Here is a 27,915-nt window from a genome sequence, read left to right as displayed (position 1 = left end):
TTCTTTGTCAGTGAACCATGTTTATACTACTGAAACGTTAGGGAAAGAGTTAGGGAAAGAACAAAGAACACTATGCAACGCATTTACTAATAATAACTTTAAATATACTCCAGTTCATTGGGACAAGTGTCAGGGCAAATCAGGAAAATTAATGTTTGTAGCTAATCACACAATTGTCGATTGGGGACCCCATGGTATGTGGTTAACTGCTCAGATGATATTAATAGCACTGCATGTGTTTATGCTACTCAAGTAGCATAGAAGGTTAGTAACACTATAATGCAATATTACCATGACAAAGGACTTCTTCGGTGGCTTTACGGTGGAATGGCATCCACCTCATCGTCGAATAGTCCTCGATAACCAGATTGGGCCTGACAATGGGACACCTGCGAGCACCGAAGAACTTGGGACTAGGACTGGACATTTCACAGGGACTAATCGTAGTCACAGAAACTATTTCTTTTGTTATAATCAATCATATTTCATACAAGCTTCTGTTCCCCTTCCTTTTGGTCTAGCTATAGGAAGTTTACAATTCAATAAGATTTTACGTTCTGTAACTTTTATAAATTGCAAATTATATACTTAACTCTTCTGTTTCCTTAAGAAATGAATCCCTTTTGATTCTTTGATGTCGATGCAGTCTGGGGTTACCAATAAATCTCCAGCGGCCCTGGAAAGAAGGCCACATGGTTGGACTTGCTTCCCGGTTACTTACTAAACTGCTCCAGTGATCTAGACAATTCATTGGATGGCTGATTCTTGGCATTTGGGGATTAATAGCTATTTGCACCACTGCTGCCATCACTGGCATTGCTTTACAAACCTCAATTCAAACACATGATTTTATCCAAAATTGGACTAAAGATGCTCATACTATGTGGGCCACTCAGGCTCAGATAGATGAGTATATTCAAGATGAAATACAGGAACTAAAATCAGTCAACTGGGTTGGAGATCAATTAATAGATGTACAAAAAAAGGTGATGCTAAAATGTGATTGGAATTCTACTCAATTTTGTGTTACACCTGTTCAATTCAATAAAAGTACCTACAATTGGGAACAAATCAAATTTCATTTATAAAACACATGATAATGCCTCTCTGAATGTACAATTATTACAAAAAGAAATGTTTCAAACCTTTTCTAAAAATCTGCCCTCTTCCAGTAATTTGGAAACTTTAGCTGAACCACCAGCTGATCAATTATCTGGGTTAGACCCATGTGGATGGTTTCAAAGCATTACTCACAGCCCTGGGTCTGGAACTGTAATTTTGGTGATTGTTTTGACAATTATATTTGTTGTTCACCGTTGCCTTCATGCAAAATTGTTAGAACTAAACAAACTCAAATGGTCAGAACCCTTTTTACAAATAAGTGGGAATTGTCAGGGAATGTTTAACAGGAGGATTCCAATGTGCTGTTCCTCATAAATCCTTGTTCCTTATCAGTTTCTGTTGTCAGAAACCAGTGGAACAGCACACCACTCCCAGGACTGTGGTCATAGGATGAGACAGGCTTGAATCTCCTTCACTAAACATTCTCCTTACGACACAACTGCTTAGTCTTGATCCTCTTTCTTGAGATATGGATTGTCTCCTGACCTTGTGACCATTATTAATCCCTTGTTTCCTTGGTAATGGTTGCTGTCCATTTGATTTTCTGATTTTTATCAAAAGAAATTTCTTGTACAACAGCCTATACATACTCACAGAAAGACCATTAAAGCACCTTTGCTGCATCAGAGCTCGCGTGTCCATGTCTTTCTTTCTTTCTCTCTCACTTTCTTACCGTCAACTCCGGACCGCCAGGTTCCAGTCCATTAATCCTTTAACAGATCCATTTAACCCCAACAGATTCCAACACAATATCCTCTCTAATCCTATAACCATTGTTAATACAGCTTTATTTGCTTAAAATTTTTAAACCTGCTGCAAGGGGATACTTTGACAAAGCAAAAAAAAACATTTTGAGGCACTGAAGGATACCTCCCTTCCTCTGCCCATTTGGTATCAAGACAGGTTGACTAAACAATGGAAATCTGGAAAATTAAATTACACGGAAAGGGATATGCTTGGATTTCTCCAGATGGACTCAACGAAATCAGTTGGCTCCCTCTTCGGAAGATCCGCCCCAGGGGAGCCACAGGCATTCAAGATAGAGAAGAAACGGTGAAATCCCCGAGGAGGAGGAGTTTCCAGTACAAGCCATGGTGACTTGAAAAATTTCCAAGAAATGCTGCACTCAAGGTCATCGACCTTATGATTTCCCCACTTGGGGACAGATAAAAACCCTTACTAATCAAGCTGGAAATCTGGTTTCTCAACAGAGAATGCCTCGGAATTCTAAAAATATTTTTGTCACTATGCTTGCTTTTGCTTCCCCCACTCAGGCTGACCTGATTAATCACACTTACTGGGCTTACATACCTAACCCCCCTTTATTGCAGGTTGTAGAATGGACAGATAATAGGACCAGCTGTATCCACTAATGACTCAGTACATATGCCTCCTCCTTGGAGCTTGGTTGGAGGGGCCCTCTCATCCTGAGGATGAAGGAAGATTAACATTCCTCTAGGCTATAAATTCCTTCCTTTATGCATGGGCCCAGCAGAATCATGTATTAATGTTAGTCGACAAACGTGGGCTTTCATCCTGTCTCCAAAAAAGAACTTCCACACATTGTTTAGACTGTTAACTTCCCTGTGCTTTTATGAGAACCATGTCAATACTACCAAAACTCTAGGAAAAGGACAAAAGTTGGAATGTAAGGGGTTTACTTGTAAGGATTTTAAATGCACTCCTATTTATTGAGATAGATGTCAAGTTAAATCATGGAAATTCATGTTTGTGGCCAATTACAGCATTGTTGATTGGGGACCCTATGGTATGTGGTTATCTAACCTCTCAGATGATATTAACATTACTATGTGTGATTAAGTTACTCAAGTAACATGGAAGATTACCAACAGTTCAATGGAACACTTCCATGACAAAGGACTCCTTGGCTGGATTGATGGTGGAATGGCACCTCCTCGCCCTCAAATTGTCCTCAATAAACAAATTGGGCCTGAACAATGGGACATCTGGAAACTTGCTACAAATACTGAAAACTTGGAACTTGGACTGGATATTTCACAGGGACCAGTCATAGTCGTAACTATTCCTTCCACTATAATCATTCATATTTTATACAAGCTTGCATTCCTCTTCCTTTTGTCTTTGCAATAGGAAAATTACAATTTAATAAGACTTTATGTTCTGTGACTTGTATAGATTGCAAATTGTATACTTGTCTTAATTCCTCTATTTCTCTAAAAAAACGAATCCCTTTTGATTCTTTGATCTCGACATAGTCTGTGGTTGCCAGCAGATCTCCAATGACCCTGGAAAGAGGATCCCATGGCAAGATTTACCTCCCAGTTACTCACGAAATTACTCTGACAATCTAAGCGATTAATTAGATGCTTGACTCTTGGCATTCTGGGGTTAATAGCCACTTGCACCACTGCCGCTGTTACAGACACTGCTTCACAAACTTTAACTCAAACACAAAACTTTATTCAAAATTGGACTAAAGATGCTCATACTATGCGGGTCACTCAGGTTCAGAAAGATGAAAAAGTTCAAGATAAAATTCAAGAATTAAAAAACAGCCACCCAATGGGTTGGAGATCAAATAACAGATTTACAAAAACAAGTATTATTAAATTGTGATTGGAACTCTACTCAATTTTGTATCACTCCTCTTTGGTTCAACCATAGTGCTTATAATTGGAAAAAAATTAAATTTCATTTGCAAGATATGCATAATAATGCTTCCTTTAAAGTACAATTGTTGCAAAAGGAAATCCTTGAAACCTTCTCTAAGAATCTACCCTCTTCCAACAATTTGGAAACCTTAGCTGAACAGCTAGCTGATCAATTATCTGGGCTAGACCGTTGAAGATGGTTTCAAGGCATTATACATAGTATTGGATATGGAACTATAACGCTGATAATTATCCTGGTGATTGTAATTGTAACATACCGATGCCCTTCAACTATAAATGTTCAAACTAAGCAAACTCACTTGCTCAGGGCCTTTTTCTCAAAAGTATCTAGTCATCCCCAATTATGAAAAAGTAAAAAAGGGGGAAGTGTCAGGGGACATTCAGCTTTAAAGGATCCAACATGATATTTTCTTCTTTTGTGTGCTGATTCTCAAGGACTCTATTCTTTATCAGTTCCTGGAACACAGGAAGGAGCAGAGCTGCATGCAGTTCTCAGGACTGAGGTCATGAGAAAGAGCATCTGCTGGGATTCCCTTCAGTGACTCCCTTCAGTGACCTTTTACTTGAAGGTAATCTATTCAGTTATGACCCTCTTCCTCAGGATATGGAATGCTTTCTGGCCCTTTCAAGATTGCTATTTGCTTGGCTTTGTTTATCTTCAATGTTTTTACTGCTTAAAGCTCCCTTGTATAAAGATATATAAACATGCGTTTTTGCAAATAAAGCACCTCTGTTTCACTCGAGACTTGGGTCCCCTGCTTCCTTCTTCTCGTCGACTCCATTGCTCAGTTCCCGGTCTACAAAGATCGTGACAGCTCTGTCTTCAATTTCCACAAATAAGAGTAACTCTTCTTTAATCATACATACAACAGTTATTTCTATCCAATGGAGAACATGACCCTACTCGTATGCATCTTTCCTAGCACACCATCAGTCCCTGGTAACTGTCCCTCTCCTCCTACAAAAAGCCCAGGCCTTTTAACATCTTGCCTACTCTGTTCAAGGTCAGTTGGTAGAACATTATGTTTTATAACAGGCTGGACTATGTACAGAAGGGCTTCCTGATCCTATTGACCATGATGAGTCATGTCCTAGTTTTACATTATTTTCTTCCCTCCCTGTTGCTAATTCACACTCACTATTGCATTTTGTAATTCAGGCTGTGTTTTTCCAGGGAACATGGATGTGAATGAATTGAATCTAATGAAGTCAGTCCCTTCATCTCATTGATTCCTTTCCAGAGACCATCATGAAACACATGTAGCAAATGCATTTGATCAATGTATTACCAAAGCCAAGCTCTTAGAGCTCACCACACAACAGGCCAATAAACTGAGAGACTACTTGTTGGGAAAAGAATAGTGACTTTATTCAGAAAGCTAGGAGACCAAAAAGATGGCGGACTACTGTCCCAAAGAATCATATTTGCTGAGGTAGAATTCGGGTTTCTTTTACATGAAAAGATTTCTATAGCTTCTCTTCAAATATGGACTTACTGCAGTGGCTGAGTACCTGAACTAAAGTCATCAGAGAATACATAGAGTGAAAAAGGTAAAGGATTTGCCACAACCACTGAGTCTGGGAAGCATGGCCCCACTATGTTCCTATCTTGTGACTTTTGGGTAAGATCCTTGCCACAAACATTACATTGTTGTGTTTTCTCCAGGATAAATAGTCTGATGCTACTGGTGAGATGAGAGGATAGGGTTTTTTTGTTTGTTTTTGTGTTTTTTAACATTTGTGAAATTGGTGAGGAATCTTTCTAGAATGAATTCATTTTCTAAAGACCTGAGTAATAAATACATATATATCTGGCTTCTATCCAATATGAATATTCTCATAAAGCCTAATATGTTGCCACACTCACGATATTTGTATGGTTTCTCAGGAGGATGATTTTCTGAGCAACAGTAGGGTGTGAATTTTGAACTTTGACATTTGAAGACTTCTACCATATACCACATTCACATGAGTTTCCCTCATGTATGGATTTTCTGATGTTTAGTGAGTGCTGAGACCTGAATAAAGGATTTTCCACACTCGAAACATTTGAAAGCTTTCTCTATATGTATTTTCTGATGTTTTTTAAGGTTCGCATTTTGACTGAAGAACTTGCCACACTCATTACATCTGAAAGGGCTCTCTCCAGTATGAATTCTCCAGTGAAGTTGAAGGTGTGATTTTTGACCAAAGACTTTTCCACACTCATCACATTCGTAAGATTTCTCTCCAGTATGAACTGTCTGATGACTTAAAAGGGTTGACTTTAGACGAAAGGCCTTGCCACACTCATCACATTTGTAACGTTTGTCTCCAGTATGAACTGTCTGATGACTTACAAGGATTGACTTTACACAAAAGGCCTTGCCACACTGATCACATTTGTATGGTTTCTCTCCAGTATGAACTGTCTGATGCCTTAAAAGGGTTGACTTTAGACGAAAGGCCTTGCCACACTCATCACATTTGTAAGGTTTCTCTCCAGTATGAACCGTCTGATGACCTAAAAGGGTTGACTTTTCACGAAAGGCCTTGCCACATTCATCACATTTGAAAGGTTTCTCTCCAGTATGAACTGTCTGATGCCTTAAAATGGTTGACTTTACACAAAAGGTCTTGCCACACTCATCACATCTGTAAGGTTTCTCTCCAGTGTGAACTGTCTGATGACTTAAAAGGTTTGACTTTACACAAAAGGCCTTGCCACACTCATCACATTTGTAAGGCTTCTCTCCAGTATGAACTGTCCAATGACTTAAAAGGCTTGATTTTACACGAAAGGCCTTGCCACACTCATCACATTTGTAAGGCTTCTCTCCAGTATGAACTGTCTGATGACTTAAAAGGTTTGACTTCACACGAAAGGCCTTGCCACACTCAGCACATTTGTAAGGCTTCTCTCCAGTATGAACTGTCTGATGACCAAAAAGGCTTGACTTAAGACGAAAGGCCTTGCCACACTCATCACATTTGTAACGTTTCTCTCCAGTATGAACTGTCTGATGCCTTAAAAGGGTTGACTTTACACGAAACGCCTTGCCACACTCATCACATTTGTAAGGTTTCTCTCCAGTATGAACTTTCTGATGCCTTAAAAGGTTTGACTTTATACGAAAGGCCTCGCCACACTCATCACATTTGTAAGGTTTCTCTCCAGTATGAACTGTCTGATGACTTAAAAGGCTTGAGTTTAGACGAAAGGCCTTGCCACACTCATCACATTTGTAAGGTTTCTCACCAGTATGAACTGTCTGATGAATAAAAAGCTTTGACTTTACACAAAAGGCCTTGCCACACTCATCACATTTGTAAGGTTTCTCTCCAGTATGGACTGTCTGATGACTTAAAAGGGTTAACTTTACATGAAAGGCCATGCCACACTCATCACATTTGTAAGGTTTCTCTCCAGTATGAACTGTCTGATGACTTAAAAAGCTTGACTTTATACGAAAGGCCTTGCCACACTCATCACATTTGTAAGGTTTCTGTCCAGTATGAACTGTCTGATGACGTAAAAGGCTTGACTTCAGACGAAAGGCCTTGCCACACTGATCACATTTGTAAGGTTTCTCTCCAGTATGAACTGTCTGATGCCTTAAAAGGCTTGACTTTACACAAAAGGCCTTGTCACACTCACCACATTTGTAAGGTTTTTCACCAGTATGAACTGTCTGATGCCTTAAAAGGGTTAACTTTACATGAAAGGCCATTCCACACTCATCACATTTGTAAGGTTTCTCTCCAGTATGAACCCTCTGATGACCAGCAAGGTTTGAATTTCGGCTGAAGACTTTGTCACATATATCGCATTTAAATAATTTCTTTCCTGTATGAATTTTCTTATGTCTCCTGAGGTGTGAGCTGTGAGTAAAGGCCTTGCCACACTCATCACATTTGTAAGGTTTTTCCCTGTGTGCTTTGAGTTCTTCTCTTATTCCTGAAGGATTCATAAAATCACTCCCATATATGTTAGAAACACTGGTTTGGACACAAGGAGGAATTCTTTGAAGTGGTGAAAATGAGAAACTGTTGTTGACAGAACTCTTAACTTCATTATATTCAGAAATTATTCTGCTAGTTTGAAATATCTGCAGTTTATCCTGAAAGTTAAATCCAAACCTCTTTCCAAAGGGCTTGATGCCTCCATCCTTTCTATCATGCGAATCTCTTCCATCAGGCACATTTCCATTAAGGCTTATAGGTGAGCCTTTGTAATTTCTTTTGTCATCTCTCCCCTGACACTCAAAGTCACACATGTTCTCCTGACTTTCCCAAAGATGAACATGTTTGATTTCACAGCTTTCAGGGCTTCCCAGCATCAATGTTTGGAATGTTTCTAGTTTATCACTGTTCGCTGTGGGTTGTAAATGCTTGATCACATGTGTAGGAGAGATATCTACAAGATGAAAAGAATCATAGGTATCCTGCTCACAATAATTCAAAAATAAATGTTTCATGCTGTATATTACACCAAAAGTAATACTTACATCAAGTTATGAAACACCACAATGATCACCATAACGGTTTAGAAACACTAAAGAAATAGAATTCTTAACTTAAGAAAGTATAACAAATTCACCATTAATGTAGCCCTAGTTTTAAAAACTATATGCCAAACACATTCACATTAGACAATCTTATGCCAACTCTCAAAAACAGAGTGTTTTTCTACCAGGACCCTTAGGAACCTATTGCTGGGAGCCAGCACCAGGAGTCCCACCCGTGGCAAAGGTCATGAGGTTAAGGGGTCCGACAGGCAAAGGTGAGTCCAGCCTTAAGGGAGCCTCGCTGGGTTTTCTTGAGCATCTACCCCCCAAAACCAGAGTCTGCCTGCCGTAATGCATTATGCTTTTCGCTTATGCATCTGACATTAACAGAGGCTGTCCCCCACCACCTTCCTGTAAAAGGAATTAACTTAGAGCTCCACTCAGTAAGTCTCCTGGGTGTAAAAATAATGTCTAGGCTTAAACCCCTCTGATACCTTTCTAACTTACCTGACCGGTCTGTCCAGACTTTTACAACTATGCATGTGACTGTTTACAGGCCCCCAACTGCGAGAGGCACGAAGCTTAACACATCTTAAAGATACAGAGCCTTTTTTAAAGAGCTAAGAATTACGTCGGTGTAGGTTTTCATTGTTGAGTTAATGACTGCCGCCAGGCCTCCATATCCTTTATCTTTTAGGCACCTGGAGGATATTAGTCAATGTAATTGGGATGTAGAAAAAAGAATATAGTAGTTTTGATGTTAGCAATACTAGACTTTTGAGTTAATGAATTTTCTCTTTGTTATAAATCACTGTACTCCTCTTTCCTTGTTATAAATTGTTGTGTCCTTGCTATGTAAGAATGTAACCTTAATTAGTGCTTTCTAAGAGTGGCACCAGACTTTAGTAAGAACAACACTTTTAGGGCAAATAAGTTTTCTGGTTGACGGATCCTTATCAGAAAAGGGCCATAAAATGCTAACAGGCCTCCTGGCTAGAAGATGATATAAATCACCTAAGACCTGTGTATAAAGCGAAGCATGCAGAGAGAAAGCCTGGTGTCGATAAGGGTCAGGGCTGCTGACCCTACATGACTTTGTATTATCCATTAATATCTATGTACAACTAAAAGTATAAAAGCTTTTCCTGGAAAAAAAGGACGGACCAGTTTCTTGGACAGTTCCTGGAAAGACTGGCTTCCCCCATGTCTTCTTTTCTTTCTTACTCTATTTTCTGGCTGATTCCCATCTGGAGCATAAAGGATCACCGAGTCTACTTATTTGCCTGGGCTTCTAACACCCACTCAAGAGGGAGCTCAAGGTGGGTCACCCTCTCCTATTCAAGCGGGTGCCTGTGGCTTTACACAGATGGTGAAAGTCTCTTGACTGAGGCTTTACTAGCTTTCTATGCAAACCAAGGAATACAGCCTCTTTCTCTCCTCTATTCTCTTAACTGCAAAATCTTTCCTTATCTCTCTCTACATTTATATATCTCTCTCGCCATGCCGTCCCGGCTTCAAATTACCCTCGATCCACCCAGGCTGCTCCCCGGCAACATTATCAATCAACAGTTGTCTCAAGTTGAAAAGAAAAATATTACACTATCATTGTATTCTGCAAACTTACAGTACATAAATAAATTCTAAACAATATATTTTCTAACAATAAATAATCCAAAACCAAGCTTATCCAATTAATAATTAACTGTTCATAACGGGTTGTTTGCAATTAAAAACAAATGAGAAAATGAAGAATATGACTAAAACAATTTTTTGGAAACAATATACTTTTTAAATCTGCTATAGAACTACGTACCCAAAAAGAAAAGGCATTTTACAATGTTAACAAGTAGTTGTGTCCGCTGTATTGCAGAATAAATGCTAAAAGACCATCATCTGTAAATGACAAATAAATTAAGACGTAAAATATTCACCGGTTTTCTAACAGCCAACAAACAATGCAATCCCCACCTATGTTGTTGTTGTTCAGTCAGTCGTGTTTGCCTCTTTGCGACATTGCAGACTATAGCACATGGGACTCCTCTGTCCATGGGATTTCCCAGGCAAGAATAGTGGAGTGGGTTGCCATTTCCTTCTCCATGGGATCTTCCTGACTCAGGAACCAAACCTGCATCTTCTGCATTAGCGGGTGAATTCTTTACCACTGAGCCACCAAGGAAGGCTAATCTCTAGCCATGCACTATTGTTAATTACCTAGTTTAATGGCACCAAAATATAATAAATTAAAAGTGAGTGCTTTGTGTATTTATTGACTAGGGTCAGACACAATATTGCTGAAAAATGTTGGAAGTGAAACACATACAAGATATAATGTAGTTGAGGTTTGACAGAAAACAAAATTCCGAAAAGCCATTATCCTTCAATTAAAAAATAAATAAAATTTTAAGAAGATATAATGTAGACCTAGAACAAATAATTTCACAATTTGCATGGAAATACAAAAAAACCTCAAATAGCCAAAGCAATCTTGAGAAAGAAGAATGGAACTGGAGAAATCAACCTGGCTGACTTTAGGCTCTACTACAAAGCCACAGTCATCAAGACAGTATGGTACTGGCACAGAGACAGAAATATAGATCAGTGGAACAAAATAGAAACCCCAGAGATAAATCCACGTGCCTATGGACACCTTATCTTTGACAAAGGAGGCAAGAATACACAATGGATTAAAGACAATCTCTTTAGCAAGTGGTGCTGGGAAAAATGGTCACCACATGTAAAAGAAAGAAACTAGGTCACTTTCTAACACCATACACAAAAATAAACTCAAAATGGATTAAAGATCTAAACAGAAGACCAGAAACTATAAAACTCCTAGAGGAGAACAAAGGCAAAACACTCTCTGACATATATCACAGCAGGATCCTCTATGATCCACCTCCCAGAATACTGGAAATAAAACCAAAAATAAACCAATGGGACCTAATTAAACTTAAAAGCTTCTGCACAACTAAGGAAACTATAAGCAAGGTGAAAAGATAGCCTTCAGAATGGGAGAAAATAATAGCAAATGAAGCAACTGACAAGCAACCAATCTCAAAAATATACAAGCAACTCCTGCAGCTTAATTCCAGAAAAATAAATGACCCAATCAAAAAATGGGCCAAAGAACTAAATAGACATTTCTCCAAAGAAGACATACAGATGGCTAACAAACACAGGAAAAGATCCTCAACATCACTCATTATCAGAGAAATGCAAATCAAAACCACAGTGAGGTACCATGTCAGAATGGCTGTGATCCAAAAGTCTACAAGCAATAATGCTGGACAGGGTGTGGAGAAAAGGGAACCCTCTTACACTGTTGGTGGGAATGCAAACTAGTACAGCCACTATGGAGAAGAGTGTGGAGATTGCTTAAAAAACTGCAAATAGAACTGCCTTATGACCCAGCAATCCCACCGCTGACATACACAACGAGGAAACCAGAAATGAAAGACACACGTGTACCCCAATGTTCATCGCAGCACTGTTTATAATAGCCAGGACACGGAAGCAACCTAGATGTCATCAGCAGATGAACAGATAAGAAGGCTGTAGTACATATACACAATGGAGTATTACTCAGCCATTAAAAAGAATTCATTTGAATCATTCTAATGAGGTGGATGAAACTGAAGCCTATTATACAGAGTGAAGGAAGCCAGAAAGAAAAACACCAATACAATATACTAACGCATATACATGGAATTTAGAAAGATGGTTATGATAACCCTGTATGCGAGACAGCAAGAGAGAGACAGATGTATAGAACAGGCTTTTGGACTCTGTGGGAGAGGGAAAGGGTGGGATGATTTGGGAGAATGGCATTGAAACATGTATAATATCATATATGAAACGAATCGCCTGTCCAGGTTCGATGCATGATACTGGATGCTTGGGCCTGGTGCACTGGGATGACCCAGAGGGATGGTACAGGGAGGGAGGAGGGAGTGGGGTTCAGGATGGGGAACACGTGTATACCTGTGGTGGACTCATGTTGATGTATGGCAAAACCAATACAATACTGTAAAGTAATTAACCTCCAATGAAAAATATATTTATATTTTAAAAATATACATAATGTAGATAAAGTCATATCATAAAGAACATGATAAAGTATAGATATTAGCTTTATTTAAACAAATCAATTCTGAGTATTTACTATAAAACATGTTCTACTGACAGCACTAATTTGCTTCAAAAGGCTTGAGGTAAACTAACATGCTTTTCTCTAATCAGAGCAGGAGACACACCCAATTAGCCCACAAAGTGGTAAGAGAACCAGGATATGAATCTGAACCTACTGGGATGACTGAAAAAACTTATTTGTAAACAGGACCACCCACCAAATGAATAGACTAAAAAATATTTTTCAAAAAATATATGGAACTTAGAAAGAAAATTAAAAAAAAAAAAAAAAAGAAAGAAAATATCAAGGAAGATACAAGACAGAAGTAGTCTGTTTAACTATTATTCAACCATCCCATCTCGAAATGGGTTGTGAGTCATCATGGATGCACAGAGTGATTTAGGTCATGTCCTGAGAAACCTATTCAATAAATGATCAGAGATTATCTTTATAGTGAGAGTATGTAGAAGGTGGAGGAACGTGATAGGTAAGAACAATGTTTCCATCCATATCAAGGTACTACGTGAGGACTGGTCAGGACTAAGAAAGGGCCTGCGTGGAGCATAGGGTACACAGGTTTATGTCAGATATCAGCTTGTGACTGCATGTCTCTGTGAAAATAACTGAGAGCACAAACTAACATACTGACCTTAAAAGAAAAGAACTGGTTCAGCAAGTTTATGGGCATTATACTATGTGTATGGGACAGAAATAAGAGAGATTTTTAAAGTGACTGTGATATATGGAGAAAGCAGGATAATACCTGTTATACTATTTACAATGTAATGTATCCAACTGTGAATTTTGTAAGTTACAATGGAATGCTTATATTCAAGAAAAACATACACAATATTCCAGGATATTGTGTAAGAATCTTATTAGCAGAAATCAGAAGGAAAATCCAGGAAAAAGCTATCTAAACCTGGGTTCCTCTGCCAAGAATGATTAACCTCTCCATTGGACATTTATTTCATTTCTTCTTCCACACGTGGTCATCTCAAGATCGAGGAGTATCAAAGGAAAGGAGGGATTGACACTGACTCTGGAAGACGTTCCCAGTTACAAAAGCCTTTCTGAGGCATCCAACTCTTTTTTGTAGAAAAAGGCTTTATTCTCCTAGACCTTCCCTGAGTTCAAAAGAGCAGATTCAAACAGTTACTAATACATTAAAGGACATTAAAGGATCATACCATGATCAAGTGGGATTTATTGCAGGGATGCAAGATTTCTCAATATCCACAAGTTAATCACTATGATACACCACAGTAATAGTTGAAGACTAAAAACCCTTCAGAAAGTCAGCACAGATGGACCCTACCTCAAGATAATTAAGACTGTATATGTCAAACACACAGCTAACATCATACTCAACAGGGAAACACTGAAAGCACTCCCCTTAACAACATGAATAAGACAAGAATGTTCACTATTGCCACTTTTATTCAACATATTTTTGGAAGTCCTAGCCACAACAATCAGAAAAGAAAAAGAGATAAAAGGAATTCAAGGTAAAAAAAAAAAATTAAAAACAAGTAAAACTCTCACTATGATGCTACACACAGAAAATCCCGAAGGTGCCACCAGATGACTACTAGGCCTCATCAATGAACAGAGTAAACTTGCTGGATACAAAATATATAGAAAACTGCTGCATTTCTATACACTAATAATGATATATCAGAAAGTGAAATTAATGAAACAATCCCATTCACCATCTCAGAGAAAAGAATACAATTCTAAGGAATAACCCCACCTAAAAAGTCAAAAGAACTGTACTCATAAAACTATAAGATGCTAATGACTGATACCAAAGAAGACACAAACAGATGGCACAAACATACCATGTTCTTGGATTGAAAGAAGTAACACTGTCAAAATGACCATACTATCCAAGTCAATCTACATATTCAGTGCAACCCTTATCAAATTAACAATGACATATTTCATAAAACAAAGAAAAACTTAATTTGTACCAAAATAAAAAAGACTCTAATATCTAAAATGATCTTCAAAAAGAAGAACACAGCTGGAGGAATCATGTTTCCTGAGTTCAGACTATACTACAAACTGACAGTCAACAAAGTGAAAGTGAAGTCGCTCAGTCATGTCCAACTCTTTGTGACCCCCATCAAGTGTAGACTACCAGGTTCCTCTGTCCATGGGATTTTCCAGGCAAAAATACTGAAGTGGGTTGCCATTTCCTTCTCCAGCAGATCTTCCTGACCCAGGGACTGAACCTGGGTCTCCTGCATTGTAGGCAGGTGGCTGTACCATCTGAGCCACCAAGGAAGTGGTATGATGATGGCACAAAACAGAAACACAGTTCAGTAGAACAGGACAGAAAACCCAGAAATAAACCAATTTACTTAACAGTCAATTATTCTATAACAAAAGAGGAAAGAATATAGAATGAAGAAGTCTCTTTAATAAGTGGTGCTGGGATAAATGGATAGTTACATGAAAAAGAATGAAATTACAACATTCTCTAACACCATACACAAAAATAAACTCAAAATGTGTTAAACATCTAAATGCAAGACCAGATACTATAAAATTCATAGTGGAAAACAAATGCAAAACACTGACATAAATGTCAGCAAAATTTTTTTGAATCTATCTCTTAGAGTCATGGTAATAAAAGCAAAATCAAACAAATGAGACCTAATTAAATTTAAAACCTTTTTGCAAAGCAAAGGAAACCAAAAAAAGAACAAAAATTTAACTTTTGGACTAGGAGACTATACATAAAAATGATGCTACCTATAAGGGATTTATTTCCAAAATATACAAACAGTTCATACAGCTTAATATCAAAACAAGCAAACAACCTCATCAAAAACTGGGCAGAAGATCAAAACAGATACTTCTCCAAAGGAGACAAACAGATGACCAACAGTCACCTGAAAAGATGTTTGACGTCTCTACTTATGAGAGAAATGCAAATCAAAACCACAAAAATGTATCACCTCACACTGATCAGAATGACCACCATCAAAAAGTCTACAAACAATAAATGCTTGAGAGGGTATGGAGAAAAGAGAACCCTCCTACACTGTTGGAAGGAACATAAATTGGTACTGCCACTTTGGAGAATAGCATGGAGGTTCCATAAACAACTAAAAATCCAGCTATCACATGAACCAGCAATTCCAATCCTGGGCATATATCCAGAAAGGATGAAAACTAACTCAAAATGATACATGCACCCCAATGTTTTTAGCAGCACTATTTATACCAGCCAAAACATGGCAGCAACCTAAATGTTCACTGACAGACAAAGGGATAAAGAATATGTGGCACATATATACACAAGGGAATATTGTGAAGTGAAAGTAGCTCAGCCGTGTCCAACTCTTTAAGACCCCATGACCTGCAGCTGCCAGACTCCCCTGTCCCATGAAATTCTCCAGGCAAGAACACTGGAGTGGGTTGCCACCTCCACAGCATAAAACACAATGAAGTAATGCCTTTTGCAGCAATATAGACAGACTTAGGCATTATTCTAAGTGAAAGCAGACAGAGAAAGACAAATATCATTGGATATTTTGTTTTGAACTGAAATAAATGATACAAATGAACTTATTCACAAAATAAACTCCCCAGAATAAAAAACAAACTTATGGTGACCAAAGGGGATAGTACAGGATGGTGATGGGGGCAGGAAAGGGAGAGATAAATTAGGAGTCTGAATATTTACAAACTAATGTATATACAAAATAGATAAACAACAAGAACCTACCATATAGCTCAGGGAACTATATTGAGTATCTTGTAAACTGCTGTATACCTGAAACACAACATTGTAAATTAACTATACTTAAAAAGTGGAGAAGGAAATGGCAACCCACTCCAGTATTCTTGCCTGGAGAATCCCAAGGACAGAGGAGCCTGGTGGGCTGTCGTCTGTGGGGTTGCAGAGTCAGACACAGCTGAAGCGACTTGGCATGCATGCATGCATGCATTGGAGAAGGAAATGGCAACCCACGCCAGTGTTTTTGCCTAGAGAATCCCAGAGACAGAGGAGCCTGGTGGGCTGCCGTCTGTGGGGTCACACAGAGTCAGACACGACTGACGCAACTTAGCAGCAGCAGCATACCTAAAAAGAATTGTTAAAACAAAATCACCTCTTGCAGAGATGTTCAAAAGATGTTTCACAAGGGTATAAAAACTACTAAATGGGGAAGCAGTCTATGAAACAAGACATGTTGACAAAACTGAATATCCACCAGCAAAAGAATTTACTTGGGACATTATCTTACACTACAGACAAAAACGAACTCAAAATGGTTCAAAGACCTAAACCTAAGTCCCAAATGTATAAAACTCCTAGAAGTAAACGTGCAGGAAATGTTTCTGGAAATTGGACCCACAAATGATTTACCAGATATAACACCAAAAGCACAGGCCACAAAATAAAACCAGATATTAGTAAATTGAACTATATCAAAATTATAAACTACTCTGCATTAAAGTGCAGTGAGTTTGAAAAGACAATCAACAGTAAAAGAGAAAATATGTGGAAATCATACATCTGATAGTAAGTTGAGTACAAAGAATATATAAAGAATTTTAAGAGGGACTGATCACCAGTTCCACCATAGGGACCATTTCACAAGCAATCATCCAAAGCATTGCAAATACAAAACAGAAACACTAAGAGTAACACAGAAATTTGAACTCAATGATAAAATAAAAAACACCTACAATGCACAGAACAACAGTGCAGCCAATAGCTTCATAGATATGAGAATGTGAACTTGGACAAACCTGTCCTGGGATAAATTCCCATACCATTTACAGAGGCTAAAATATATGGTCCTTGATACACATCAACAACACTGTCATGGTGCCCTTGACAGAGTTCCCAAAGCCAGAAAATAACCTGGAAAGATGTTATCAGGCTCTCATGATACTTTCTCTCTCATCATCCTAGAACATACTGACCACTTTACTGGATAGCATCAAGTGGTGACTTTGTACAGAGCAAGAAAATAACATTAGGAATAGTGTCTCCATCACAGTTTTCTGTTACCTACTAAATCCACTCCACACAGACTCACCAGAGGCTGCCAATTAAACATAGGTGGATTATCACAGCAAGGAAACCAGATAAAATTTCAGACCCTCAGAAATATATTTCAAGGAAGTTGAAGAGGTAAAATGATACAAAGTAAGGAGAATGGAACATCAGGAACAGCTGACATTCCCAGACGGGGCAGAGCAGCACAAGAGTAAAACTAACACAACATGAAGGTCAGACATTACAGCATCTTGAGATGGGACCATGCGTTCAGCCTACAGATGGCAAGCTAAGAGCCTGCGAGATTCACATATGCTCCCCTCGTAGGATCTAGGATCAAAAAGACGATCTCTCTACACACTCTTACATTTTCCTAAGTAACAACCACAGAGGATCCAATCCACCAACTTGTCCCACTCCTAAACAGAAAAAAACAGCCCTTTTGAGATACTCGATTTTCTTTATATGTTGTAGTTTTGGCTACTTTTACATCACTCCCCACTGTAGGGAACAAGGTATAAGGAAGGTTGGGAAGTGCTTGCAAATGAGACTCTCAACCAGGGCTGAACATTCTTGCAAACGAGATGTTCTACCCAGAATCTTGTTTGTTCCCGTGGGAAAAGAACATTTCTTGCACACAAGGATGTTTCTCTGATTCCTCAAAAGGAACGGACCCAGGGACAAAATGGTTTCTAAGCTGATAAGGAAGTTCTCAAAACAAAGTCTTAGCTGCAGCAAATAAGTTAAAGAAAAGGTTATCTCGCCCCGCGCCTGCGCACTGTATAGTTGCTGAATCATAGTGCTTGGCAACTTGCCCTGTAGATTGTTGTGCAAAAGATATAAAGTAAAGCAGCTGCGAGAAGTCAGAGGAAAAAGTAGAAAGATTCAAACCACTCTGTAGGGTTGGTGTTTCATTCCGTCGCTAGCATCTGGTGCCCAGCGAGGGGCACAACAGAACCGAAAGGGTAAGCACCCTGGGGCGAGACGCTGAAAGGGGGACTTTCGGGAAAAAGAGAAAAAAAAAAGAGAAAAAAGAAAAGAACCAAAAGGGTAAGCACCCCGGTGCGGGATGCTGAAAGGGGGACTTTTGGGAAAAAGAAAAAAAAAGAGAGAGAAAAGAAAAGAACCGAAAGGGTAAGCACCCTGGTGCGGGACGCTGAAAGGGGGACTTTTGGGAAAAAGGAAAAAAAAGAAAAAGAAACAGAAAAGAGAAAAGGAAGAAAAAACCATGGGGAATTCCCCATCTTTAAAGTCACACTATATGGAGCTGGTTAAGGGGCTCCTGCATTCTATAGGAATTAAAACGTCTACTCGCCATTTGAGTGAGTTGTTCTGCCTCATAGAGCAGCACTGCTATTGGTTTCAATATCAAACAAAAGTACAGCTGAATTTGAAGGAATGGAAAGTAATACAAAAAGAGTTAAGAAGGCAGCATCAAAAAGGAAATGTGATTCCTTTAAAGCTGTGGACTCTCTGTAGCGCTATAACACAGGCTTTAAAATTAATGGCTGCTGATAGTGAGGCCGTCTCATGTTCTCTTAAGAAGGATGATCCCCTGTATGAGGATGTGCCTGTGAGTGGGGAGAAGGAAGGCGAATGTGAAGGGGGGGGGCTTCACCTCGGCCTCCGCCCAAACCTTCAGATGATAGTACAGATTCATCCACAGAGTCAGATAGAGATGTGAGTTCGGGAGAGGATTCAGATTCTGTAGAGGCAATGACTGCTGCCTTTTGGAAGCTTTTATTAAATAAAAAACAAACTTCCAAGGCTGTTAAACGTTCTGCACCACCTTATGCATCCCTATTTCCAGTAGCTGCCGACAAGGCTGAAGTAGGGAGAGAGTCCGTGGTTTTGGAAGTACGGGACAAAGTATATTTTGGGAAATGCTTGTTAATGACTCTCGCCCTTTAACGCCACTGATTATTGAAGATAGACAATTTGAAGGATTAGCGGATACAGGAACAGATATTTTGGTTATTTCTCTCCAGCAGTGGCCTAATGACTGAAAAAAAGAAAAAAGTCCTCTTGTATTAACAGGCTTAGGATCTATAGCAGATGTGTGGAGAAGTGCTCAACCTTTGTCATGCCAATTGTCTAATGGAAAAAAAGGATTTATTTCTTTTTACATTGTTAATATACCTATTAATATCTGGGGAAGGGATCTTATTTTCTTTAGGAACAACGCTCACCATCTCGTTGGAAAACTTGCAGCCACTGCTCAGATTCCTCGAGCTCTCCCATTGAAATGGTTAACTGATGTCCCTAAATGGGTTGAGCAGTGGCCGCTTCCAAAAGTGAAGCTCGAGGCTTTAGAACAATTAGTAGAAGAACAGCTTCAATCTGGCCATATTGAACCTTCCACGTCTCCTTGGAATTCCCGCTTTTGTCATCAAGAAAAAAATCTGGTAAATGGAGAATGTTGACTGATTTAAGGGAAGTTAACAAATGTATAGAGCCTATGGGAGCTTTGCAATTAGGTCTCCCTTCTCCTGCCTTGATTCCACAGAATTGGTCTTTGATGGTTTTAGATTTGAAGGATTGCTTTTTTACTATTCCTTTGCAAATAAAAGATAGAAATAAATTTGCTTTTACTATTCCAGTGTATAATCATGGGCAGCCCGTAAAATGTTATCAATGGACAGTGTTGCCTCAAGGAATGATTAATAGCCCTACACTTTGTCAGCAGTTTGTTGATCGTGCTCTTATCACTGTGAGGCAACAATTTTCTAATTGTCTTCTCTATCATTATATGGACGGGAAACTACTTTGAATATTAATGATCCTAGAGGGCTGTTTCAAGTTCATTTGCATATTAATAGATCTTACTCTGCTATAGCATGTGTAAAATTTCCTTATTCTTTACTGTATGGGCAATGGATTTGGAATGAAATTTTGGGAGTTATATCATGTTCTGATTGTAACTTGACTCAATGTATAAACCGTTCCTGGTGGGAAAATGTTGAAGACAAGATGGTCCATTCCAGTAATCACTCTTCGGTCACTGTGAAAGCACAGACTGACTCTGGTTGCCTGTTAATCTTACTCGGCCTTGGTCGGACTCTTTTGCTGTCGCTCCTCTTGTGAATGCTGTACAAACTCTTCTCCATTGATCTCGAAGAATGCTTGGCATCGTCATCGCATCAATTCTTGCCGTGGCTTCAGTAACAGCAACAGCAACTGTAGCAGGTCTTGCTTTGCATCAGGGAATACAGACTGCTGATTTTGTCAGGGAGTGGCATAAAGATGCTCATTTATTGTGGCAACAACAGCATGATTTGGACGCTCAATTGGCTACTGATGTATTAAATTTACAACACACTGTTTCCTGGTTAGGAGATCAAGTGACTGTGTTAGCTACAAGGAGTGTGTTAAAATGTGACTGGAACTCATCTCACTTATGCGTAACCCCATTCCCTTTAATATGAGTGAGGGTTGGGAAAAGGTGAAAAGGTCTTTGATGGGACACCAGAATTTAACTGCTGAAATTATGGAATTGGAACAAACTATATTGTCAACTTTTACTAAGACGCTGCCTGATATTCTTGGTTCTGATATACTAAAGAGTCTTCAAGAAGGATTAGATAACCTCAGTCCTTTAGGGCACGTATCTACATTGTTAACAACATCCTTTGTGAATACTTTGTTAATTGTTGCTTTATGTTTTATTGCTTTTATAGTCAACTGGCGCTAAGGAAAAGGGAAACAATTAAAAGAAAAAGCTTTACATATTCAAGTGCTTATTCAGCACCTACAAGAAAAGAAAGGGGGAGATGTAGGGAACAAGGCATAAGGAAGGTTGGGAAGTGCTTGCAAATGAGACTCTCAACCAGGGCTGAACATTCTTGCAAACGAGATGTTCTACCCAGAATCCTCTGTTCCCATGGGAAAAGAACATTTCTTGCACACAAGGATGTTTCTCTGATTCCTCAAAAGGAACAGACCCAGGGACAAAATGGTTTCTCAGCTGATAAGGAAGTTCTCAAAACAAAGTCTTAGCTGCAGTAAATAAGTTAAAGAACAGGTTATCTCGCCCCATGCCTGTGCACTGTATAGTCGCTGAATCATAGTGCCTGGCAACTTGCCCTGTAGATTGTTGTGCAAAAGATATAAAGTAAAGCAGCTGCGAGAAGCGGGAGGAAAAAATAGAAAGATTCAAACCACCCTGCAGTGTTGGTGTTTCATTCCGTCGCTAGCACCCACTGTCCAGAGCTTTTCCTCATGCTCCAATGTGGAAATAATATTCAGATCAGAAACAGAAATTCTGGGACTTCCCTGGTGATCCAGTGGTTAAGACTCTGCATTTCCAATGCAGGGGGTACAGGTCTGATCCTTAGTCAGGGAACTAAGATCCTACATATGGAATGGCACAGCCAAAAATAGTAAACAAGCAAGCAAAAACAAACAAGTAGATATTCAGTGTTATCAGAAGAAAGAAATCTAAAGTGCTCTGGATTTTTTTAAACACTGAGCAAAAGTCAAAAGGCAGAAAATAGGAAATTGGGTTTTTTGGTATTTTTTTTTAACATTTGCCAGTGAGCTTTGTAGATAATTAAGCTCTGGGACAACCTCAGATATGACATGAAATAGACACAGAATCTGAAGAGGGTCAGTCTAACCTTGTGAAGCTGTGTCATGCCCCAGTCACCAGAACTCTCACATGAAAGACATCAGGCCTCCCAAGGGGCACACAGGGAAAATGCAGATACCCAAGGGCACCTCTGGAAGGAAGTCATCCTCACCCACAGACAGAAGGTTCCTATAGGTCTCCAGCATCACGTCCCTGTACAAGGCCCTCTGAGCAGGATCCAGGAATTCCCACTCCTCCGGAGTGAATTCGATGGCCACATCCTCAGAGGTCAATCGTTCCTGAAATGAAACCACATGTCACCAAAAGAGCCATGAAAAGTTCTCATTTTCATGCAAAAGAGAAATGGTGGTAAGGGGCAAGGATTGACTTGGTTGAAGTATGTGTTCTAACAGATCCATGCAGGGGTATCTGGAGGAACTATGGATCTCTAATTTTAATTTCTTATGCTTTTTTCTAAGACCTTCTGAGATCCTCCAATTAATATGGATTTTTCATCACTGTTCAAAATCCATGAAATATATATAAATAAAGCTCAACACTGTTTTGGCTATACAGAAGTGTCAGATATTATGTTCTACCCAGTGAGTGCAACTCATTATCTTGATGAGGTACAGCATGAGTGGTGTCTTCAGAGATGACAAAGTCCACGGCACTTTTAATGGAAAGGTCAAAATTTTCAGGTGTGATGTTGATAATAGCAGCAAGGACCAAAAGTGTCTCAAGGCTTCCTGTTGCTCTAAATTACTGTAGTATTACTCTAAACATTAAATAAGTACTTTACAGGCAAGAACCTGTCATCAACGTAATAGCTCATTAAAGAACCACCTGTTTCCACCTTAGAGAAAAAAACCTGTGTCACAGACACTCTGAGAAACTCGACTCAGATCAAGAAGGTAAGAAATGCTACGTGAAGCACCTGAACTCAGAAGCTTGGGATCAGCAACTGAAGCTTAAGCATCTAACAGTGAAGTAATACAGAGAACATTACAAGTCCTTTGACAGAGGGCTCCTAAAGAAAACTTGAAAGGAGTCCAAAGTGAGACTCCTCCCTGCCCCTCTGTCTTCTCTGCAGGAGGAGCAGCTCTTGGGCCTCGGGCCTTCATCCCTTGAAAATGGATATCTGTGCCAAAGTAGTCTCTACCCACTCCCTGACTGGGAGAACCTCCCCCTTGTTGAGTGATCACTGTCCACAGTGGTGGTGAAGGACCAGAGACACTGACCCATGAGAGCCACAGCAGCTTGGCAGCCCCAGGTCCCCAGACTACCTCACTTATTCCTAGCCACAGCTTCCAAACCAGTGCCATTTCAAAGGACTTTGACACAGCAGCCAAGTTCCCTGGAGCAAGAGCTGCCACAGCAGGGGTGGCTGGCTCCAGGGCTGGAAGTGGGACTGTGTTCGGGAGCCTCATCACTGTTATGCCAGGAACCCTTCTCTGAAACAGTAGCTCTTCTACGCCACAGGCTTGGCCCTCTCAAAGGCCATGGGGCTCTTTTGCCTGACGGTGGTCTAGTTCATCTTCTTCACGATATGAAGGAGCTATTTCCACCTCCCATAGTTCTTTCTCCTGTGTCTGCCCTGTACGTTCCCTTTCCTGTAACTCCCCAGGCAGCCTGGGGAAAGTGGTGGGCTCAGGGTTTGACAGAAGGAAAACAAATAAATATTGTATTAGTATGAAAAAAAAAAAAAGTCCAAGGTGAACAATGTGGAATGGCATGAAAGGTCATTATAGATGTGGATACAGAAACACAACTGTTAGTAATTTACTACTTAAAACACTAACAGGATTGTTCAGAAAATTTCAAGGCCACAGATTATACTGATAACATAATTTCAACTGAAAAAAAAAAGGTGATATGTAGTTTTTAAATCATGATGTCTTCTATCTAAACCACAGACTTGCACATGCATGCATACTTATGTATAAAAAATTAACTGGAATGAGAGGATTTGTCTTTTGACAGACTTTTTGGACAATTTTATATTATCCTTCTATTCACATGTATTTCAGCATTCTTCAGACGATAAATACGTATCCTTTGTACTCAGCTGAGTTTGTCAACAGGATTCTATGCTAGGATACCAAAAGAAAACTGGTAAAAACATTAAAAAAAAAAAAAAGAATACTTGAACTCAAGTCATAATAAAATTACCATATATAAAGATAAAATTTTACCTATTTAAATTTACATAGCAAGGCATTAACAGAAGCCAAAGACTTTCTTTGCTTTTTTTCCCACTAATAAAACAGATCTGAAATTAGAAGAGTCATTAGATTATGACAAAAAAGAATTATCATAAAAGTAAAGTAAAAAAACTTCTCGGAGAATTAAAAATCATGTCAAAAAAGAATATGGAAAAAGATATAGTTATTAACCAAGACTATCTGAAGAAACATCATGATAGGAAGGAAACATTCAATACATTCCTTCTGAAATTACAGTGGCATGAATGGAGCTGTCCAGGGTGCCTGTCTTTCACCACCACAGGATGCACAGGAAGAGGGGACACTAGAAGAAGTAAGAGGAGGTAAAACACAGGGCAAGAGACACAGAGTTTGTCAGAGCTGAAACAGGTAGTACTCACAAACCTAAGGACATGGAAAGGTGAACAGTGAAAGGATGGAAAAAGACAGTCCATCCTAAAGAGAGCAGGGGAGACTGTTATATCAGACAAAATAAACTGAAGAAAAAAAAGTGCAATGAGATAAATATTGTATAATGATAAAATGGTCAATTTACCAAAAAGCTGTAACAAGTAAAAATATATACACATCTAACATTAGATATCTCAGAAAAATGAAGCAAATATTGAACAGGCAGGTACAGATCACGGCACAACAAAACTATAAAACACATGTATCTCAAGGACACATAAACCATTCTCTATGAGAGACCACATGTTAGGCCAAAATTAACCATTTTAAGAGACTGATACCATAAAAGTATCTTCCCTAACAACAATGAAATAAAGACAAGAAAAAAAGAAAATTCCTCAAATGTGGACATTAAAAAACTCACTCTTATACCACAAATGGGTCTAAGAAAAAAAAATCACATGGAAATTTTAAAATACATGGATCAAAACGAAAACACAACATTACAAAATTTATAACACACAGAGACCACTGTACTAAAAGCAAAGTCTGAAAGGTTAAATGCTTACAGTAAAAAGAGAAAAGATATTAAATCTGAAATCTATTTTTAGACCTCTAGGAAGCAGAAAACAGAAAACAAACTGAACTCAAGTTTAGCAGAAGGAAACATGTAAATAAGAAAGATTAAACCAGAGATACAATAGAAAGTAGAAAAATATAAAAATCAACAAATCAAGAGTTGAAGTTTTGAAAAAACTGTATACGAAAACCCCAACCTAGACTAACGACAAGAGAAAAAAAGATCCAAATAATTAAAAGCAGATATGAAACTAGTGATTATAACTCATGTCAAAGAAAGTTTCTAAAGATAAGGAAGTACTATGACCAATAATGCCTATAAGTGACAGTATATAGGAGATACTGGCAAATTCTTGGAAACATACAAACTATTTTACTTATTAAGAAATAAAAAAGTTGAGAACTGTTGAAAGTGAAAGTGTTAGCCACTCAGTCGTGTCTGACTCTTTGTGACCTCATGCACTGTAGCCCACAAGACTCCTCTGTCCATGGAATTTCTCCAGACAAGAAGACTGGACTAGAGAACCATTCCTTTCTCCAGGGAATCTTCCAACCCAGGGATAGAACCTGGGTCTCCCACAATGCGGGCAGATTCTTTATGATTTGAGCCATCAGGGAAGCCAATTATAACTAGAGAGATTTAAAAAGTAGTCAGAAACCTCTAAGAAAAATACAGTGCCAAATTCTACCAAACATTTACAAAAGAATTACCACTAATCCTGCTAATTCTATGGAGCAAGCATGATTCTAATAGTTTGATGACTTCCCAAAGACACAAGAAAGGAAAACTAGAAACCAATACCCCTGATGAATACTGATGCAAAATTAAAATACTTGCAAACCAACTTCAACACATATTAAAATGATCTGGAGAAACAGACACAAATGGGAGGAAGGAGAGGGTGAAATATATGGAGAGAGTAACATGGAAACTTACATTGCCATATATAAAGTAGAGAGCCAATGTGAATTTGCTGAATGACTCAGGGAACTCAAAGAGGGGCTCTCTAACAACCTACAGGGGTGGGATAGGGAGGAAGATGGGCAGGAGGGGACATACGCATACCTATGGCTGATTCATATTGGTATTTGGCCGAAAACAACAAGTTCTGTAAAGCCATTATCCTTCAATTAAAATAATTTAAATAAATAAATAAAAAGATCTGATACCATAACCAAGTGGATTTTATTCATATAAGGCAAGGAGAAGTCAACATACAAAAATCAATTAATATGACACTACATTAACAGATTAAAGGGGAAAAAACAGGATCATCTCGATGCAGAAAAAAAACATTCTATAACAATTTGACAACCTTTCAAGATGGAACACTCAACAAACTACAAACAATAAATTATACCAATATCAACATAATAAATGCCATTATGAAAAGAGCACAGCAATGGAGAAAGAATGAAAGCTTTTCCTCTGAGGTCAAGAAGAAGGCAAGGATGCACACTCTGCACTACAGTTCAACAAAGCACTGAAACCCTTCGAGCAAGTAGATGAGAAAAGGAAATCAAAGGTCCCCAAATTGAAAAAGAAGTAAATGTATCTTCTCTTCCACATGACAAAGTTTCATCAGTAAGAATCACAAAGATTACAAAAGAAACATGTAATATCAAAAAGATTCTTTAATAACCACACAAAGGGTCAATCAACCAATTAACTCATTATCAAAACTGCCATGGCAATCGTTGTAGAAGCAGAATAAAACATCGTGAAAGTCATAGAACTATTCTAAGAGCAAACAGCAAAACTCTTGAAGAAGGAAGATGGAGGTCTTTCTTTTTCAACACCTATTACAAGGTAATCAAGGTGATGTGGTACTGGTATAAAAACAGACAAATAAACCAACTGAACACAACACAGTACTCAGAAATAATTCTTTGTGTATATGTAACATATATTCACAAGGATGTCAAGATACACAAAAGGGAAAGGACAGGCTCAACTGATCTGTTTCCCAGATTTAACCAGCTATTGCGCATACTAACACCTGACTTCCCCGAGCAGTTTCCTTACCCTGGTTGACAGAGGAGACAGCGCATCCAGATAGGCCCTAAGCAATCCCTGCTGCCCAACAGCACTGAGACCGCATATCCAACCCGTGGGTGACAAGCCCCGCCCAGGACAGTGCCCAGGGGAGCCTCCCCACAAGTGTCAGGTCACTGGGCCATGGGGAGAAGGGATCTAAGTGGAGACGACAGGGCCTGAGGGAGGGCCCCGGGTGAGTATGCCTGTACAGGAGTCACACAGGACATTCCAGAGTCAGACATGATTAGCGAGTCCAGAGAAGGGCATTTCAGGAAGGACAGACTAAATATGACCTTACCTGAGAAATAGCCATGTCTCGATCCTTTTCTTTCCTCTTCCTTAACTTCAGGGCTTCCTCAGGCAACACGAGTCTTCAGAGGTCTATCATCATGTTGAAAACATGCTGTTTAATGCTTAGAGTCAACACATCCCCTTCCTGAGCCCCAACCACACACACAGGGAAGCCCTCACCATGAGGAACAGACAGTCCCCTGTGGTCACTGTCTCAGGAGGGTCTCAGGACAGTTAACTTCCGCAGAGAGTCCCAACATGGGACTTTCGCACACTTTCCCTCAGATCACACTCCCCTCCTGCTGAGGCCTCAAGTACACAGCAGCAGGAGGCAACTCCGCTGACCAGACAATCTCCTTCAGGTCACAGAGCAGGCCCTGATCCAACCCCCAAAACAGAGCACACCCTCCTCA

The 27,915-nt window shown here is 39.2% G+C and overlaps 1 protein-coding gene, 2 long non-coding RNA genes and 1 pseudogene across 4 annotated transcripts in view; 2 read left to right on the top strand and 2 right to left on the bottom strand.

Annotated features, from left to right (window-relative positions):
- LOC102184752 (zinc finger protein 665-like) lies at positions 5,428-10,151 on the bottom strand. Of its 2 annotated transcripts, none has more exons than XM_018062910.1 (2): positions 10,077-10,151; positions 5,428-8,172 (listed from the first exon to the last, which is right to left on the bottom strand). In XM_018062910.1, the coding sequence occupies exon 2, from the start codon at positions 8,093-8,095 to the stop codon at positions 5,756-5,758; it is 2,340 nt and encodes a 779-aa protein (XP_017918399.1). In that variant the 5' UTR covers positions 8,096-8,172; positions 10,077-10,151; the 3' UTR covers positions 5,428-5,755. The 2 variants fall into 2 exon arrangements, with proteins under 2 accessions (XP_017918399.1, XP_017918398.1); XM_018062909.1 differs by lacking the exon at positions 10,077-10,151 and adding an exon at positions 8,264-8,899.
- LOC108638019 lies at positions 18,031-21,059 on the top strand. Its single transcript, XR_001919552.1, has 2 exons — positions 18,031-18,377; positions 19,571-21,059. It is a non-coding gene; the product is annotated as an uncharacterized LOC108638019 (long non-coding RNA).
- Positions 20,322-27,915, bottom strand: part of LOC108638018 — a 40,874-nt gene continuing 33,280 nt past the window's right edge. The window contains exons 4-5 of the long non-coding RNA XR_001919550.1: positions 27,510-27,592; positions 20,322-22,278 (exon numbers count right to left, since the gene is read on the bottom strand). This is a non-coding gene — a long non-coding RNA (uncharacterized LOC108638018). The remainder of the gene's footprint in view (positions 22,279-27,509; positions 27,593-27,915) is intronic.
- On the top strand, positions 22,276-23,715 carry LOC108638016 (annotated as a pseudogene).

This window comes from Capra hircus, chromosome 18, assembly GCF_001704415.2.
Source record: "Capra hircus breed San Clemente chromosome 18, ASM170441v1, whole genome shotgun sequence".
Taxonomy (NCBI): Eukaryota; Metazoa; Chordata; class Mammalia; order Artiodactyla; family Bovidae; genus Capra; species Capra hircus.
The sequence above is the reverse complement of the archived record's forward strand: the minus strand, read 5'-3'. Positions and strand labels throughout refer to the sequence as shown.

Bases quoted from the DNA above. Each gene is read 5' to 3' on its own strand.
- LOC102184752 (XM_018062910.1), bottom strand. From the start codon at position 8,095: ATGCTGGGAAGCCCTGAAAGCTGTGAAATCAAACATGTTCATCTTTGG.